Here is a 19,996-nt window from a genome sequence, read left to right as displayed (position 1 = left end):
CTCTGAAGAGTCTCTCCCACCCAGACCATTCCCCTACTTTATTACTCGACATTTACCCCTGACTAGTGCACCCGACTTATACATCCCTGAACACTATGGGCAATTTAGCATGGCCAATTCACCTAACCTGCACATCTTTGGATTGTGGCAAGAAACCGGAGCACCGGGAGGAAATACACGTAGACACAGGGAGAATGTGCAAACTCCCCACAGTCGCCCGAGGCTGAAATCGAACCCAGATCCCTGGCACGGTGAAGCAGCAGTGCTAACCACTGAACCACTGTGCCGAAACTGAGATAAATTCCTTCAGTCTAAGATGTTAAATACGAATTTTGAAGTAGGTTTAAATTATAACGCTATTTTTCAATTCATTCCTCAAAATGGACCTAAGACTTACTTATTTATGCACTGAAGTACAAAACACAAATATCCTAAATATTACATATCTAGACAACAAATGCAGCATCTTGGGTTATTGAGGTTTCCTTCTCTTTAAGCTAGAAGCTGTGGGCTTGAGACAATCCCGGTCTTGGTAGTCAAGGAAGTTGCATTGAGAACAAATCCAACCACAATGCGTATTGCCATGCAGCAACTCCTTTTAACCAATTCCAATAGTCAACTATGATTATCCATAGCTGCAGACTGCATCATGGATGTAAAAGCGATTTGCCACTCGGACTTCCTGAGCAAAGTGTTAACACATCCCCCCCAGAGGTAAAGTGAGATAGCTATCTTGGAATCTGTAGTTCCACTCCTTTTCAGTTGGGCATGAGAAGTTATCGGTCTGCCTTTCAATGAGTTCATGTAATCACCAAATTGTCAGTTTTCAAGCAGTCCTGAAGGAGAGTTGTACCAGACTCTAAACACTAACTCAGTATCTATCTGCATAAATGCTGCTGGGACTTGCTGAGATTCTCCAGATGTACCTAACTGTCAGGGTTTACACTGTGATCCACAGTCTGCACTCTGATACACCAATCCAAAGACCATAACTAAGATACTGATCTCCCTGTAACGGTCTAACTTCAAGATCATTACTAAGATATTGATGTCCCTATAATGATCTAACCCCAAGATCATTAAATATGACATTGATTTCCCTGTAACAGTCTAACCCCAAGATCATTACTATGACATTGATCTCCCTGTAATGATCTATCCCCAAGACCATAACTAAGATAATGATCTCCCTGTGATGGTCTAACTCAAGACCATAACTAAGACATTGACCTCCCTGCAATGGACTGGACCTGACCACAGACAGTGTCTAAAAACCAATCCAGACCAAGACTGAACCTCCGCACTGCGCATGTCCATTCTGCCCGCCCCTTGTGTATTGGTGATGTCACGACGCCCGGGGCGCACTGACGTACACGCGGCTCCAGGCGGAAGTGCGCACGGGCGGCTGCTCCGGCCCTGAGTTGAGTCACCCTCGGGGGCTCGGGATGGAGTTTGGGGCTGAGGCCCAGGCTCAGGCCCAGGCTCAGGCTCAGGCTCAGGCTCAGACTCAGAGTCAGAGTCAGACTCAGGCTCAGGCCCAGGATCAGGCCGGAGCTGAGGGCGGGGCTGTGCTGCATATCGTCGTAGTCGGTTTCCACCACAAGAAGGGTTGCCAGGTGAGCGGAGCTTTGGATGTTGGCAAGAAAGAGCCCGTGACTGGAGGGTTTGTGGGGGCTCGGGGTCGGGCTGAGGATGTACGGGTGTGAGGAGATCAGACTGTGGGATCAGGGGATAGGGATCAGACTGTGGGATCAGGGGATGGGGAGATCAGACTGTGGGATCAGGGGATGGGGAGATCAGACTGTGGGATCAGGGGATAGGGAGATCAGACTGTGGGATCAGGGGATAGGGATCAGACTGTGGGATCAGGGGGTGTGGGGAGATCAGACTGTGGGATCAGGGGATAGGGATCAGACTGTGGGATCAGGGGATAGGGAGATCAGACTGTGGGATCAGGGGGTGTGGGGAGATCAGACTGTGGGATCAGGGGATAGGGATCAGACTGTGGGATCAGGGGATAGGGAGATCAGAATGTGGGATCAGGGGGTGTGAGGAGATCAGACTGTGGGATCAGGGGATAGGGAGATCAGACTGTGGGATCAGGGGATAGGGAGATCAGAATGTGGGATCAGGGGGTGTGAGGAGATCAGACTGTGGGATCAGGGGGTGTGAGGAGATCAGACTGTGGGATCAGGGGGTGTGAGGAGATCAGACTGTGGGATCAGGGGATAGGGAGATCAGAATGTGGGATCAGGGGATAGGGAGATCAGAATGTGGGATCAGGGGATAGTGATCAGACTGGGATCAGGGGATAGGGAGGTTAGACTGGGATCAGAGGTTGTGGGGAGATTAGAGTGTGTGATCAGGGGGTGTGGGGAGATCAGACTGTGGGATTAGGGGGTGTGGGGAGATCAGACTGTGGGATTAAGGGGTGTGGGGAGATCAGACTGTGGGATTACGGGGTGTGGGGAGATCAGACTGGGATCAGGGGATAGGGAGGTTAGACTGTGGGATCAGGGGATGGGGAGGTTAGACTGTGGGATCGGGGGTGTGGGGAGATCAGACTGTGGGATCAGGGTATAGGGAGGTTAGACTGTGGGATCAGGGGATGGGGAGGTTAAACTGTGGGATCAGGGGGTGTGGGGAGATCAGACTGTGGGATCAGGGGATAGGGAGGTTAGACTGTGGGATCAGGGGATGGGGAGGTTAGACTGTGGGATCAGGGGGTGTGGGGAGATCAGACTGTGGGATCAGGGGATAGGGAGATCAGAATGTGGGATCAGGGGATAGGGAGGTTAGACGTGGGATCAGGGGATGGGGAGGTTAGACTGTGGGATCAGGGGTTGTGGGGAGATCAGACTGTGGGATCGGGGGTGTGGGGAGATCAGTGTGGGATCTGGGGGTGTGGGGAGAACAGACTTTGGGATTAGGGTAGGGAGATCAGACTGGGATCAGGGGATGGGGAAGTCAGATGTGGGATCAGGGGATGCGGAGATCAGACTGTGGGATCAGGGGATGGGGAGATCAGACTGTGGGATCAGGGATTGTGGGGTGGTCAGAATGTGGGAGATCAGGGATTGTGGGGTGGTCAGAATGTGGGAGATCAGGGATTGTGGGGTGGTCAGAATGTGGGAGATCAGGGATTGTGGGGTGGTCAGAATGTGGGAGATCAGGGATTGTGGGGTGGTCAGAATGTGGGAGATCAGGGATTGTGGGGTGGTCAGAATGTGGGAGATCAGGGATTGTGGGGTGGTCAGAATGTGGGAGATCAGGGATTGTGGGGTGGTCAGAATGTGGGAGATCAGGGATTGTGGGTGGTCAGAATGTGGGAGATCAGGGATTGTGGGGTGGTCAGAATGTGGGAGATCAGGGATTGTGGGGTGGTCAGAATGTGGGAGATCAGAGATTGTGGGGTGGTCAGAATGTGGGAGATCAGGGATTGTGGGGTGGTCAGAATGTGGGAGATCAGGGATTGTGGGGTGGTTAGATTGTGGAATCAGGGATTGTGAGAAGATCAGAGTGTGGAATCCGGGGATGCGGGAGATCTGAATGTGGGATTAGAGCCTTTGAGGTGTCAGTTTGAGTGTTTAGATTTGGTTACTTCGGGCTGTAGGATTGGAGAGTGATGTCGGAATCTGTGTTCAGGGTTGATGGGATTAGTGTGTGTGATTGAGGGGAGTCTATTTGGAGGTGAGGGTTGTTTGGAGTCAGGGGTAAGGGTGTGGATTAGGGCAAAGGGGAATAAATATAATAATCATAAATGACATACAAACATGAAAGCCAATCTAAGCTATACAAATTAGGCAAGTTTTAACATTCTTTGATTTCAAAACATTAAGCCAATCTTGGAATTTACATAATCTAAATACAGAGCTGAAAAATGTGTTGCTGGAAAAGCGCAGCAGGTCAGGCAGCATCCAAGAAGCAGGAGAATCTACATTTCTTCAGAAGAAGGGCTTATGCCCAAAACGTTAATTCTCCTGCTCCTTGGATGCTGCCTGGCCTGCTGCGCTTTTCCAGCAACACATTTTTCAGCTCTGATCTCCAGCATCTGCAGTCCTCACTTTCTCATAATCTAAATACAGGCTATATATGATATTATTTATTGACCTCTCATAATTTGTCATCTGTTATGTGCACATTATTACATTTGATCCTGCGATGAGCTTCCAACCTCATTTGTATCTTCTGTAATGTTGCCTTTTTCCATCTCTGTACCATCACTCAACTTTGCCCCTGTCTCAGTTCATCTGCGGCCAAAACTGAAATCCATGCCTTTGACGTCCTAGATTTGACCATTCCCATGCACACCCGTCTGGTCATTCATATTCAATCTCTAAATTTAAGATGAACAAAAACTTTGGTATTGTAACTTGCAAGTTCCATTGCATTTCAGAGCCCAATGTTGTTTTATAATGCTCCTGTGAAACACTTTGAGCTGTTTCACTATATTAATAGTGTTATTTAAGTGTAACATTTTAGGAAATAGGAGCAGGTGTAAGACCACTCAAGCCATTGAACTGGCTCCACCATTCAGCTAGTTTACAGCTGATCTTCTAACCTCAACTCCATTTTTTTTGCACTAACCCTCCTTCATGTCATTCTTAGGATCTAGAAATCTAGTGACTCCTTTCTCGAAAATGCTGAACGATTGAGTCTCCACAGTTCTCTGTCTGGTAGAGAATTGCATAGATTCACTACTATCTGATTGAAGAAATTCCTGTTCATCTCAGTCAAAATAGCCTTTATTCCAAGATTGTGCACCTTGGTTCTAGACCAGTCCTGAAACCTCCTCAGTCTGTCTGCATAAAACAATCCTCGGCTCAGTCGAGTGGATCCTTTGTTATACTCAGGTATATCCTTTTTTGGGTAAGGGGACAAAAACTGCAGACAATACTCCAGGCATGGTTGTTCTATACACCTATATCGCTAATTTTCAAACATGAGTTTTGTCTTGGTTGTTTATTTAACCAAATGTTATGAACTTGCATTTCACTTCCAATTGGTGCCTCTGCTCTTAATTTAATGTCACTGAATTCAAGTGTGGTTTTTTTCGCATTTAATTGTCAATTTATAATTTACTTGCATCGTTTGGTCAACAAATTCCTCCTAAATTTTTGATGAATCTAACAAAACATATAAACTGAAGGGTCAAAGTATGAAAGAGTTCTACTTGTTTCAGGTTCAGGGATGGCAGCACTTGTGGTGGGTGATGAGAAAACAAGACTCACTGAGGGATTAGGGAACAATATGACAGATTTAAACCATGTTGGGAACATTGCATGTCATACTGTAAGTCTTCCTTTGGCATGAAAGTAGTAGCCAATGAGGAAAGACACAAAGGGAAAGCATAAAATTAAAGAACCCAAAGTATGTTAGAAATAAAGCAAAAGGAAAAAGTATTAAGTACAATAACTTTGCTGGGAAAAGCAGGAAGTCCAGCTCTGTACAAGAACAAATTTAGGCAGGTACGAAACTTAACAATTAATCAATAAGGAGGAACAAAAGCCTTTGACAGATCACGTCAAGTAGCTACGAGGAAAGACAATAGGGGCTTAAATAAAGAGTTTACTGACCAAACATGCGAAGTGGAAAACAATAAGGAGTGGGTTTAAGATGTATTAAAAAAATCAGTAATCAGGTTTAAACAAAGACATGCAGTAATGAGTATGTGACCAAACTTTAGAGGACATCAACACTTAATGTCATCACCCGAGTCAGGACAAGGGCAGTTTCATTATCACTGTTCTAGTAATATGATTAGTCAACAAGTTCATCACAAGTACAGAAAGAATGTGGGGAGGGTATCATGTTCATCAACATGAGTTTGATTGACATGTTTAGTGGGCTAAAACTGTAAATACTAAAGATTGTGAATGCCATTTTCAGAGTAGTCTTGAGAGAGTATGTGGTTGCTTAAGTGCTGGTACCGCTACTCTGCTGAGGTTTTAGAACCTCTACTTAGACTAGGGCTTGGTGTCTTGTTACTCTGTAACTGCGATACTGTAATACATTTTGCAAGGTTTGTAGCTAAGGTTGAGAGTTAGGGTGTAGGTTTGATATCCAGACATTTCATTACCTGGCAAGGTAACATCATCAGTGGCGACCTCCAAGTGAAGCGAAGCTGTTGTCTCCTGCTTTCTATTTATATCTTTCTCCTGAATGGGGTTCCTGGGGTTTGTGGTGATGTCATTTCCTGTTTGTTTTCTGAGGGGTTGATAGATGGCATCTAGATCTATGTGTTTGCTTATGGCGTTGTGGTTGGAGTGCCAGGCCTCTAGGAATTCTCTGGCATGTCTGGGACAACACATCTATCCTGGGACAGGCTAAGCAAAAACATGCCAGAGAATGTCTTGGAAAAATAGATAGGGTCCAAAGTTGGAACACTGGCTAAATTTCTGACTTGACAATTGTGAACCGGAGTTTGCCAATATAGAAATGCAAAAATGTGAGCATTGTGGTTATGAACACTATAGCTAAAAATCTTTTCAGCAATGGTTCAATCACAACAAAATGAGATGGCTAGATGCTATTAGTTTGACTACCACATTAGAGAATCACTGTCTTACTGTTACACTTTATCATCCTACCCAGATTTTTCCAATCTTGAGGACCCCTCTTTTATAGTATACTGAATCCCCAGTTTTAAAGTTTATCTCAGGTTCTTAGGAACTAGTTAAATTCTCTCCAAGACTTCACCCTTCATTAATGTCCTTCCCTCGCCAAGTTAGGCATTCAAATTTGAGGAGAAAAGCTGAACTAATTTTAAAACTAAGTAGGCCACCGGACTAGCACACAGTACAGAAAATATATTGAGATTCACCCCATAAACTAATGGGCAGTTGAACTCTTGCAGTTTGGTTGATTAGTTAAATCCATGTGGAACATCTCAGCAACTACAGACTTTCGCAGAACCAATCCCCTACCCATCAAGGATGCCATCACAACCATCTTTCTGTGTGTTAGTTTTGATTCTAACTAACAGAGTTTTCCCCTTAATTCCCATTGACTCTAAATTTTGCTTGAGTTCCTTGATGTCACACGTCAAATGTGAATTGGAGATGCTGAAAGCTTGTGATTTAAAATAAACCCACTGGACTATAACCTGGTGTCATGTGATTTCTGACATGTCGAATGGAGCCTTGATATCAAGGGTGGTTGTTTTCACCTCACCTCTCAAACTGAAATCTTTTGTCCATGTTTGAATCAAATATGAAATCAGAAGCTGAATGGTACTGACAGAACTCTAACTGAACGTCAGTGAGTAGGTTATTGCTAAACAAGCGGTGCTTTATGACACTGTTGATGACACCTTCCGTCGCATACTGAAGATCAAGAGACAACTGACTGGGCAGTCATTGGTCGGATTGGATTTGTCCTACTTATTGCTTACTGGACATAACTGGGCAATATTCTACATGGTCAGTGTTGTATCTATGCTGGAACAGTTTTGCTAGGGCGGGGCAAGTTTTGGAGCACAAATCTTCAGTATTGCCAGAATGTGGTCAGGGCTGTTAGGAAACTGAATTAACAAGCCAAACAAAATCAGTCTGCTATCAATAGATTCATAACACAGGGAAATTAAAACATTCACTGACTCTCAGAATTGCTCAATTGTTCCTAACAAGATTTTACAAATAACAGATCCTGGGCACTAAATTTATAACTTAAACAAAATTTGACAACTTGTCATTGAGAGTGTAACTTTAGCAGAACACCGACAATAAGGCAATCTAATTAATAGCTACAAACTAAGACCAATCTAATTTGATCATAAACTCCCACTCTGGCAGACAGTCAGACACAGTTAAGGGATAAATTGCAAAAGACAATAGAAGATTCCTAATTTGCCAATTCAGTAACCATGTCAACAATGAATATGAGGTCATCAGGAAATCCTTGGATGATGGGTTGTATTGCAGGTACATAGGGCTGTACGTCTTGCTTGAATTTTGAAGTCACTGATCAATGTAAACAGCTTCCACAGATGTCTGGAGACCTTTACTTAATTCTTACAGATTGAAATTCTCAGAACTTTCAACAATTCAGCAACTGGGGAAGAACTAGAGAGAACCAAAACTATGAACCAGCCCTAGTCTGGCAGATTCCAAAACAAAACTGTTCCTGCCCAAACCTCAGTCAGCACCAATTGACCATTTGTTTTCTTTTTTATTTTCAACATCTCTGTGATTAGCTGGCTAGCACCGGTCCTTTTTTGATTGACAAATTCAACATCCAACCAGCTGCCAGTGTCTGAGTATAGCAAGGTCTCGCTGTCAAATGTCTAGTGTCCTTAGAGTAGTAGTTAACCTGCATTATCTTTCTAGGCTAGTTTCCAGCTTGTTCTTTTTAAAACAAGCTGCTATTCAAAATTCAAAGTTCAATTCTCAACCGCAACTCTCAGTTCCAAACCAAAAATGAGAGAAATAAAATACAAATCATTCTGACCTCAACAGGGCACATAGCCTTTGCAGTATCAAGTGCCTCTAACTGTTTGTTGATTCATGTGGAATCTCTGAATTGCTTGCAGACTGGCATCTAAGGTGCTAGGGAGGTCTGGAGGAGGCTGAGATGGATCATCCTTTTGGCACTTCTGGCTTAAGATTGTTGCAAATGTTCCAGTGTTATCTTTTGGAATGATGTGCTGGGTTTATTCATTACTAAAGATATTTGTGGAGCTGCCTCCTCTATTAAGTTATTTAATTAGGCGAAAGGGAGTACTGCAGATGTTGGTGATTAGAGTCAAGATTAAAGTGGTGCTGGGAAAGCATAGCAGGTCACGCAGGATCCGAGGACCAGGAAAATCGACATTTTGGGCAGGAGCCCTTTATCAGGAATGATCATTCCTGTTGAAGGGCTCCTGCCCGAAACATCAATTTTCCTGTTCCTCGGATGCTGCTGACCTACTGTGCTTTTCTAGCACCACTCTAACCTTGAGTTATTTAATTGTCCACCACAATTCACGACCTGATATGGCAGGATAACAGAGCTTAGATCTGATTAGCTTCTCTCGGTTGACACTTTTAGATATATTTGGTGCTGCTCCAGGCACACCCTCCTGCCTTCTTCATTGAACCATGATGGTAATGATAAAGTGGGAATATACTGTGCTATGAGGTTGCACATTGTGTTGAAATATAATTCTGCTGCTGATGGCTGACAGCGTCTCTTGTATGTCTGTTCTGAAGTTGCTGATTCTATTTGATCATATTACGTATTTCTAAATTACTTCCTTTATTATAAGACTTTATTATAAGGTTTTCCCAACAACAGATGTTAAGCTGACTTGCCTATAGTTACCTTTTTCTGTTTAATCTCCATCCCTGGTTAATTAAGTATCTTATTTGTGTTCAAAATAAGAAGTCTTTTTAGCTCCAAGTTAAACTCTGAACAAGTGTATTGGATTACTTTATTTCAGAAACCACTTGATTTAACAGGGTTAATATTACTGACTGGCTTAGGTGGGCAAAGCAGCAGCCAAAGATTCTTTTCCAACAGCTGTTAGCATAAGGATTTTCCAATTTATACATCATGAATTAATGATGGTGATGCTGGTTGCAGACCGTGTGGTCTGTTTAATAAATTAGGAAGCAAGCCACATGATTGTTAGAAACGTGTAATCACATTTCTTTCAGCCTGAAATTGTAACAGCTGGTGAATTTGATATTTGTTGTTTTTTGTTTATAGAGTTTCAGTTATTACAGCTGCTGCCATGGACCTTCCCCAGAGTTTCATTCAGTTTCTTCTTTCTGTTTCCATCATTATTTTTCCTTGTTCAATTATTCTTTACTTTGTTTTCTAAATTGTTAAATATTGATGAATTTATCTTTTCAAGAAGTACAGTAGTTGAATCAAAGCTCTAGATACTGCAGTAGAACCATCAATGAAATTATCTGCTGACGCATCAGAAAAAAGTTTTCTGCATGGTTTAGTTTACTTTAAAAAGGTGTAAAAATCATTGCTGATTGCTAAGAACTTTGAGGATTGAACTGTATTGTCAATACAGTTAATATTACTGGACCAGTAATATTAAGATCTGGGCTAATGCTTTGGAGACTTGAGTTTAGATCTGACCATGGGAACAAGGGGATGTTAAATTAATTAATAAATTTGGAATAAATATCTAGCTGCATAATAATCATAAAGTTATTGGATTGTCATTAAACAAATTTATCCAATGTACTAATGTATTTCAGGGAAGGTAATTTGACAACCTTACCTAGTATGTCCCAAACTTCCCTCACTCAGAGGATCCACACATGCCAATTTCAGTGCCTAAGCCATTCGAAGCATTGACTTACAGTTTGTGAATTACTGCAGCACATGAATCTCGAAGGTCCACAGATGAGATAAAGAAATTAGAGAGATTATAGATTTGGTTTTCATGTGACTCCAGAACCACTTCATTTGGAGGAAGCTCTGAGGCTATTAAAGGCATAGAATGTATTCTTGGTAGGGACTTCAGTATCGAGCACCCAAGAGTAGCTTTGTGACACCTGTCCTAACAAAGCTTACCAAGTCCTGAAGGAGACTTGGTATCAACCCAATTGGGCCAGCAGCAGATAGTGAGAGACCAACAAGACTGAAAATGTGCTTGACCTCATTTCATCAATCTATCTGTGACAGATGTGACCATCACAGTATTGGTAGGAGTGTGTTATGACATGGGGTAAACCACTCTACTAATCTAAACCCGACACACAGAGAAGATCACCTCGTGCCGTAATCTGTTAAATTTCGAGTGGCAAAGAACTATTTAGTAACAAAAAACTAATATCACTAATTAAAGAAAAAATTAACAATTTTATTCTTTAAGTCAAAAAGAGAACATTCGACAACAACTATTTACAACTCTTAAACCTACCTTTTACCTCGCACTCTACAATATTGGTCTGATTTAAAAACCCCGATTAAGATTTACAAAAAAAATAACATTTCAAAACCAGCTAACTGTGTCGATTCTCCCTTGTAGATTCTGCTTTGTAGGTTTTTCTGTGTTGATTTTTTCTGGGTCATCTTTTCTTCTGTCTTCTGCTGCACAAATCTCTTATGGACAGGTACCTTTCAGAGAGTTGTCCAGCTGGCTTTTTGTTGGCTGCTCTTTGCTGTTCTCCCCTTAATTGTTCAAACTGTCTGATTGTATATCCCAAAATCAGATAATTTCATTGGTTTGATGTCATCCAAAACAATAAAATTCAAATTCGATTGGAACTTGGTATCTGGGGCATAATTTAAACTGATTGACTGAATTTGAATTTATTTTGTACCATGGTACTGCAGCTCCAGCTATTTGAGTCAACCAAGTGTTACATTTTTAAATCTTTCAGCACCCTCTGTGCCTGTCTAAGTCCATGCCAGTTTCCACTCTCTCTTAAAGGTACAGTACACACCTACACCTTCATAACAAGTGTCTGAATAATTCTTGAGGCAATAACATCCTACCTTCAAACTGAGGACAACTTATCTGAGGACAGTTCTGCCATCCCTGGTTTCAGCCAAGAGAATGTTTGTTGCACTTCCTCTATGCAAGTATGCACTTTTTTATGTAGGGAGACAAAGCTTCCAAAAGTATAAGATAATTAAAGTGGTAAAATGCTGCAAAGCTTCAGCAGCTTGGACAGTAACCTTATTGAGACACCTTATTGAGTGCCTTTTAAAAATCCAGCTGTACAGCATTTGCAAGTTCCTTCTATCTTCCCTGCTCATTACATTCTTAAAGAATAAATTGATCAGACATGATTTCCTTTCATAAAACCGCGACATAATCCCTGTTTGATAGTATTGCAATTTTATAAATTTCCTGCTACTACTTCCTTAAGAGTGAATTTTAGCTTGATTCCAACATCAGATGTTAGGCTGATTGGCATATAGTTTCTTTCTTGTTCTCTTCCTACTTTATTCAAAAGGGGTATTTTCTTATTTGTGACACCCTTCCAGCATCTAGAGTATTTGGAATATTCCAGCCATTGCATCTACCAGCTGTTGACATATATGGTTCGATTTCTCGTTTATGCACTGATTGTGATTCTCTGAAATGAAACCTAAACTGTTAAATCATTCCGTCATCCTGTTTCTATATATTTTCCACATGTATTTGCAGATGAGGTATCTATTTTGGCTCTCATCAATTAGCATAATATTTCTATTATTTGGATTGTTTTTATTGAAAAATATCTGGGTAGTCTCAAAGAAACTTTGTTTATGGTTAGTTTGTTAACTTGAACAGAATAAAATAATTGAAGCACTTGGTATCTGATTGTAATAATTTTAGAAGATGTACATGAGATACCACTATCAAAAATCTCATACTAGGTTGGACTGGTTTTGTGACATAAATGTTCCGTGTCATGTGACAGGTATTTAAATTTGATCAACACACAATCAAATATTGCGATGCACATAGATCCTGCAGAGGACTTCTGAAAACAGTAGTGAATTATATGGATAAAGCCGTTCCTAAAATATTTGTGTCCATTTGTATTTTCAGAATTCTTTTTTGATTGTCTGCCATTTCCCTGTCCTTGTGATTTATTCTCTAGATAGTATTATATGAAGTGCTTTTTATAATTTCCCTTCTGGTACACTGCAGGTTGAATTTTCATACCCACCATTGGTTCCAGAGGAAGGGCATGATAGCCACAGCTTGCCTGAGGAGTGGAAATACCTCCCATTTTTGGCTCTTCCTGATGGGGCACACAACTATCAGGAAGGTAAGATGGATGAAGAATTTTTTTTTTACACTATTATTTATATTAACTGTAGATAACTGTTAGTATCAATTGGTAGCCCTCTTACTGAGTCCACAGTCATGGGTATACCATTCTACAGAATCCAAGATTGTTATTCTGTAAACATTCTAAGGTCAAGCAGAAACTTTCTCCTTATTCAGGTGGATGAACTTAGAGAATAATTTGTTTTCTCAATGTGCTGGCTGTATTCTTCTCAGAACAGCAGGAGAGAGAAAATAACTTCATGTTCATCTCATTGCCAATGTGGATTTTATTGTAATAATGTAACAGTTGCCATGTTTGTTTGTATTGCAGTCATTAATTATCATTACATATGTTGTATGTGGAGGAAAAACTTGAGGGATGTAATAAGGTTTTCTGTCTCTCTATCCACCTTTCCTTCCTGTTACCCCATCCAACTACAGTAATGTCAAACTCTGTGTAATTATTGATGCTGGGATTTTATTACACACCTCCGGAGCAGGTGGAACTTGAGCCTGAGCCTTTCAGTCTAGGGATGGGACACTACTGTACTCCAAGAGGACCCCAGAAATTGTTGATGCATTCTTTCTCATTTGCTGAACTTCCTTATATTTATAGAAACTGGGAGGTCTCTCAGAAGATAGTGAAGGAGAGAATCATTTAAGAATGGTGTCCCTTTTTGGTTAATTGACCTGCAATTTGATGTTTCAATCTAAGGAAAAGCCTACATGAAAGGCCCAGAAAAATATCTTAAGCTGGGAAGTTTTATATGGGTTTAGTAAATTGCAAAATAATGATTTAGATTTTAAAAGCTTGAAAATTGTGTTTTGGTACTTTTATTATCTTAGTTTTGGGTGGTGCAGTGGTTAGCACTACTGCCTCACAACACCAGGGACCTGGGTTCCCTTAGGTGACTGACTGTGTGGAGTTTGTACATTCTCCCTGTGTCTGCATGGGATTCCTCTGGATGCTCTGGTTTCTCCGTACAGTCCAAAGATGTGCAGGTTAGGTGAATTGACCCTGCTAAGTTATCCAGTAGTGACCATGGATGTGCAAGCTAAGTGGATTAGCCATTGCAGTCCTTTTGCAAATATAAGGCCACGTGGTTAGTTTTTAAAATTATTCATTCATGGGACATGGGTGTTGCCTTCTGTCCAGATTTATTGTCAATCCCTAGATATCCTGAGAAGATGGTGGTAAGATGCCTTCTTGAACTGCTGCAGCTCATGTGCTGTAGATTGACCCACAATGCCCTTAGGAAGGGAATTCTAGGATTTTGAACCAGTGACAGTGAAGGAAGGTGAGTGACTGGAAGGGGAACTTGCAGATGGTGGAATTCTCACATATCTGATGCCCTTGTCCTTCCAAATGGAAGTAACCATGGGTTTGGAAGGTGCTGTCTGAGGATCTTTGGTGAATTTCTGTAGTTGATCCCTGTAGGTAATATACAGTGCTACTACTGAGCATTGGTGTCAGAGGGAATGAATGCTTGTGGATTTAGTGTCAATCAAATGGATTGGATGGTATCAAGCTTCTTGAGTGTTGTTGAACAAGGAAAGGGACCTTGTTGTGAATGAGAACTTTGAGAAGCTGAGAAACAGGCTTGAACAGATCAAAATTGATGAAGTTGATGTGCTAGAAACTTTGGCAAACATTAAGATTGATAAGTTCCCAGGGCCAGACCAGATTTATCCTAAGTTGCTCTGGGAAGTGAGAAAGGAGGTTACTAAGCCGCTGGCTTAGTAACTCTCCATGGGAGTTGTACCAGAGGATTGGCGAGAGGCAAACGTTGTTCTTCTTTTCAAGAAGGGGAATAGGGAAATACCTGGCAATTACTGACCAGTCAGTCTTACGTCTGTGGTCAGCAAGGTTTTAGAAAGAATTCTGAGGGATAGGATTTATGACTATTTGGAAAAGCATAGCATGACAAATGGAAGTCATCATGGCTTTGTGAGGGGCAGGTCATGCCTCACAAATCTTATTGTATTCTTTGAGGAGGTGATGAGACAGGTCGATAAAGGTCGAACAGTGGATGTGGTATATATGGACTTCAGCAAGGCATTTGACAAGGTTCCCAATGGTAGGCTCATTCATAAAGTCAGGAGGTATAGGAGATTTGGCTGTCTGGATTCAGAATGGTTGGCTGTCAGAAGGCAGAGAGTGGTTTTGATGGAAAGTATTCTGCCTGGAGGTCAGCAGTGAGTGGTGTCCCGTAGGGCTCTGTTCTTGGGCCTCTCCTCTTTGTAGTTTTTATAAATTACTTGGATGAGGAGGTTGAGGGGTGGGTTAGTAAATTTGCCCATGACACAAAGGTTGGAGGTGATATCGATAGCATCGACGGCTATAGCAGATTGCAGCACGACGTAGACAGGATGCAGAGCTGGGCTGAGAAATGGCAGATGGAGTTCAACCTGGATAAATGTGAAGTGATGCATTTTGGAAAGTCTAACTTGAATGCTGAATGTAGGATTAAAGTCAGGATTCTTGGCAGTGTGGAGGAACAAAGGGATCTTGGAGTTCAAGTGCACAGATCCCTCAAAGTTGCTACCCAAGTAGATAGGGGTGTTAAGAAAGCATATGGCGTTCTGGCTTTCATTAACAGGGGGATTGAGTTTAAGAACCGCGAGGTTTTGCTGCAGCTTTACAAAACCATGGTGAGACCACCTGGGAATATTGTATCTCGTTCTGGTCACCCTATTATAGGAGAGATATGGAGGCTTTGGAGAAGGTGCAAAGAAGGTTTACCAGGATGCTACCTGGACTGGAGGGCTTGTCTTACAAAAAGAGGTTGATTAAGCTTGGACTTTTCTCTCAGGAAGAGAAGTCACCTGATCGAGGTATACAAGGTAATGAGAGGCATGGATAGAATCAATAATCAGACATTTTTCCCCAGGACAGGGCTGACTGGCACGAGGGGTCATAGTTTTAAGATAGTAGAAGGAAGGTATAAAGGAGACACCAGAGGTAGGTTCTTTACGCAGAGAGTTGCGAATGCATGGAATGCATTGCCATTAGTGATGGTGGAAGTAGAGTCATTAGGGACATTTAAGCGACTGCTGGACATGCACATAGACAGCAGTGAATTGGCATGTGCGTAAGTTAGGTTATTTTGTTTTAGATTAGGAATAATCCTTGGCACCACATCGTGGGCCAAAGGATCTGTTCTGTGCTGTACTTTTCCATGAAGCTGCAGCCATTCAGTCAAGATTAGATTAAATTAGATTCCCTACAGTATGGAAACAGGCCCTTTGGCCCACCCAGACCCATTCCCCAATCCTATATTTACCCCTGACGAATGTACCCAACACTGAAGGCAATCCAGCGTGGCCAATTCACCTGACATGCACATCTTTTGGATTGTGGGAGGACACTGGAGCACCCAGAGGAAGCCCATGCAAACATGGGTAGAATGTGCAAACCCCACACAGACAGTCACCCATCGAACCTGGGTCCCTGGTGTTGTGAGGCAGCAGTGCTAACCACTGAGCCACTGTGCTGTTCCCAGTCAAATGGGGTAAATTCCATCACACTCCTGATTTGTGTGCTGTAGATGTGGATACATCTTGAGTCAGGAGGTTACTTATTCACAATAGAATTCGTGGAATCATGAACTCTACAGGGATTTCATGTATGGAATCAGGCCATTCGGCCCTTTGAGTCCATGCTGATCCTCTGAAGAGCAGACAGTGAAGAAGACAAATGGTTTGTTGGTATTCATTATTGAGAAGATTTGAGTACAGGAGTAGGGATGTTTTGCTGTAATTGTACAAGACCTTGGTGAGACTGCACCTGGAGTACTATATGCAGTATTGGTCTCCTTACCTGAGGAAGAATGTTCTAGCTATGGAGGGATTGCAATAGAGATTTGCCAGACTGGTTCCTGAAATGGCAGGACTATCTATGAAGGGAGACTGGATCAATTAGGACGATATTCACTGAAGTTTAAAAAGTGAGAGAAGTTCTTATAGAAACCTTTAAAGTTATAACAGAACTAGACAGATAAGTGCTGGACTGAACCATGGGTCACAGATAAAGGATAAGGGATAGTCATTTAATATTGAGATAATGAGAATTTTCACCCACAGAGTGGTGAGCCTGGGGAATCCTCTGTCACAGAAAGTGATTACTGGTCAGAGGATGTTTGACTGTGATCTGAAGCACAATATACCCCCTTTCTCCTACAAAATAAATAAGTTACCATAGCAGAACATTAACTTCAGTAACTTCCAAGTTGGCTTGAAAATTAAATTATTAAAAAACTAAGCAAGTACAAGATTTCAGTTTTGTGAGTTTTTATGCAAGACGTCTTCAGACCTTACAGAAAAGAAAACTGGATGAACCAATTGAGTCAAGCTAAAGATTTGAGTTAGAGAGGTAATCTCTGTGGATTTGATGCTGTAAAGTGTTGCTGTTTGGAATAATTGAGAATTTTGTATGACTGTATGTTTTAAAACCTTTCAAATGGTGTTCTTTATTTAGGTGGCTTGTTTGTTTTATTTCATCATGTTTCTTTTTATGTAATAAAGTTCTATTTTCTTGCTGAAGAATCTGCAGCCTCATGTACTTACATGTCATTGAATGACCACGTTAAAATACAAAAGAAGATATGATCTGTCAAGCTGGGTTTCATTCTAGGATCTGACTTATCAAGTAGTGACATCAATTGCAATTATAACAAGTGTTGTGTATAAATGTTGTGGCAATTGTTTGTAAAATGTCATTTTTCTAATGCTATTGTCACTTAATTTAGTATTTGTACCATTCAATTATTGGCTGATCATTTCAACTTACCATTTAAGCTCTCTGTGTATCAGAAGTGCTTTATTCACATGTCTCTGAAATATATTTTCAGCTCTTTTCTATGATTTTATGTTTTTGATTTTCTCCTTCCTCAGACACCATTTATTTTCATTTGCCTCCAAGGAGTGGAAATCGAAAGACGGTTTACGGTGTTTCCTGCTATCGACAGATTGAAGCCAAGGTAAATTTTCCTTCAGTAAAAAATAACTTTAATGGTTTGCGTTCACAGCCAGATAAGTGCTCCTGACCAGCTGGGAATGGAAGACTAAAACTGTTGATTAAACTCATTGCACATAATTTCTCATCTGAACAATGCAAGTATATGAGAATGTATTATACTTCCCCTTTCTTGTGAGAGGGGAGAGCGAAAGGAAATCAGTATCTGTGGGGAAATGGATGACATTAAAGGCCTATAAATTCCCAGGATCCAATAATCTACACTCCAGAATACTTCAGAAAGTGGCCTTAGAAATAGTGGATGCATTGGTGGTCATTATCAAGATTCTGTTTGGATTAAAGGGAAGCTAATGTAATCCCACTATTTAAAAGGAGGTAAAGAGCAAACAGCAAAAGCAGTTAATGTGACATGGGTCAAAGGGAAAATGCTAGACCATTTTAGAAGATATAAAAGCAGAATGCTTGGGTATTAGTAACAGGATTGAACAAAAGTCAGCATGGATTTATCTTCTCCTGGAACTTTTTGATGATAAAACTACTAGAGTTGATAAGGGGGAGGTGGTGGGTAAGGTTTATTTGAACTTACAGAAAGCTTTCATTAAGGTTCCACATGAGAGAGAGCATGCACACTTAAAAGTGCATGGGATTAGGGGCAGTATAGTGGCATAGATAGAGAACTGGTGGACAGACTGAACACAAAGAATAGGAATAAATGAGTCTTTTTTTGAGAGACAGGCAGTGATGAGTGGAGTAAGGCAGGTATCCATGCTATTTACAAAATATATTCAAAACTGGAGAACATATTTTAAAGGTGAGAAGAGAACATTTTAAAAAGGACACAAGAGGTAACATTTTTACATAGAGAGTGGTTTGTGTATGGAATGAACTGCCAAATGAAGTGGCAGATGCAGGTACAGTAACAGCATTTAAATTGCATTTGGATAAGCACACGAATGTGAAAGGTTTGGAGGGATTTGGAGCAAATGCAGGCAAGTGGGACTAATTTATTTTGGGAACATGGTCGGCATGGACTCGTTGGACCAAAGGGTCTGTTTCCATGCTGTATGACCCTACAGTTCTATAAATACTGATCTTGCTTTTGCCTGGTGATGGTTGATTTTATTATCCAACCTAATGTCTCCCATGATAGGGAAACATTGGTGCTAAACAGGGGTTAGAGTTAGTGTCAAAGGTAGTAACTGGGATCTTGGCATACATGACCAGGGCAGTTCGATACAAGATAAAACATCTTCAGACTTTACCTGACTGTCAAGTCATAATGTTCTGAAGCTAAACAAGCAGCATCTGAATGGCCTTTTGTATATTTGTTATGAGAGTGCAGTTGTCCCCAGATAGTTTTTCACTTGATTGATGTTCAGTAACCTTTGTGAAACCTTTGAGCTTCCAAGTTGAAAAGTTTGCTATCTGTTCTGAATTGAATGTGTCCTTGTGTCATGAATGCATTCTGGAGCATGGCTGAGAAGTATACAACAAACACAACTGGAGCCAATACACAGCCTTCCTCCTTGCTGTTGGTGACAAGAAAGGCATTCAATGTCATACCACTTTGCATCACGATGGCTATCATGTCATTATGAAACAAGTGAATGACACTGACCTTTTCAGAGCAGCCATATTTGTATAAAGTGTTCCATAGATCTTCCTGGTTTATTATGTCAAAAACCTTAATCAGATCAATGAACATGTATGGAAGTAATTTTTCTGTTCATAGGATTTCCTTCAATTTTACATGCTGCAAAGATGGTAGTCATAGGGTCAATGAAAAGAGCGAAAAAAAAATAAGAAAATAAGTTCCTCCTACTGTTAAAAGTAATATTTCATGATAATTGGTTCAGGTGGTCTTGCTCCTGTTTTGTTTCTGAGGTAGAGACACTACCACTGTAACACCAGAGCCCATTGTGAAAGAGTGTACTGTTGTGGAAATGACTAAGTGCAATCATTGCATTCATGGATTGTTTGTTTCAGAGATTGCCAGAGTGATCTGCCCAACTATAGAGGACCTCATTCCTATTTATTAGTGGCTGAGAGGATGGATGTCACATCGTTGGTTTTAGGGTCATAAATTGTCTGCAGATCTATGTATTGAGACTTTTATAGTTGTTTTTTTTTAAGAGCTGCTTGGAGTTCGTCAGACTTGTTTTCCAACACCAGTCATTCATTTTTCTTGGTTTGGTATTCCTCGCTGGTCATTTCTTGTCAGATCTGTGAGTGCTGTACACTTCATCCAGAAGCTTGTCTGTGTCTTGATTATTAGATTAGATTACTTTTAGATTAGATTAGATTACTTA

General features: G+C 41.3%; 1 protein-coding gene across 1 annotated transcript in view; it reads left to right on the top strand.

Annotated features, from left to right (window-relative positions):
• The first annotated feature begins 1,381 nt into the window (after positions 1 to 1,381).
• avl9 (AVL9 homolog (S. cerevisiase)) overlaps positions 1,382 to 19,996 on the top strand; it is a 92,096-nt gene continuing 73,481 nt past the window's right edge. The window contains exons 1-3 of the mRNA XM_072571031.1: positions 1,382 to 1,616; positions 12,590 to 12,710; positions 17,606 to 17,691. Coding sequence (XP_072427132.1) covers positions 1,446 to 1,616; positions 12,590 to 12,710; positions 17,606 to 17,691 — 378 coding nt within the window. The 5' untranslated portion in view covers positions 1,382 to 1,445. The remainder of the gene's footprint in view (positions 1,617 to 12,589; positions 12,711 to 17,605; positions 17,692 to 19,996) is intronic.

This window comes from Chiloscyllium punctatum, chromosome 5, assembly GCF_047496795.1.
Source record: "Chiloscyllium punctatum isolate Juve2018m chromosome 5, sChiPun1.3, whole genome shotgun sequence".
Taxonomy (NCBI): domain Eukaryota; kingdom Metazoa; phylum Chordata; class Chondrichthyes; order Orectolobiformes; family Hemiscylliidae; genus Chiloscyllium; species Chiloscyllium punctatum.
This window is presented reverse-complemented; position numbering and strand designations above follow the sequence as displayed.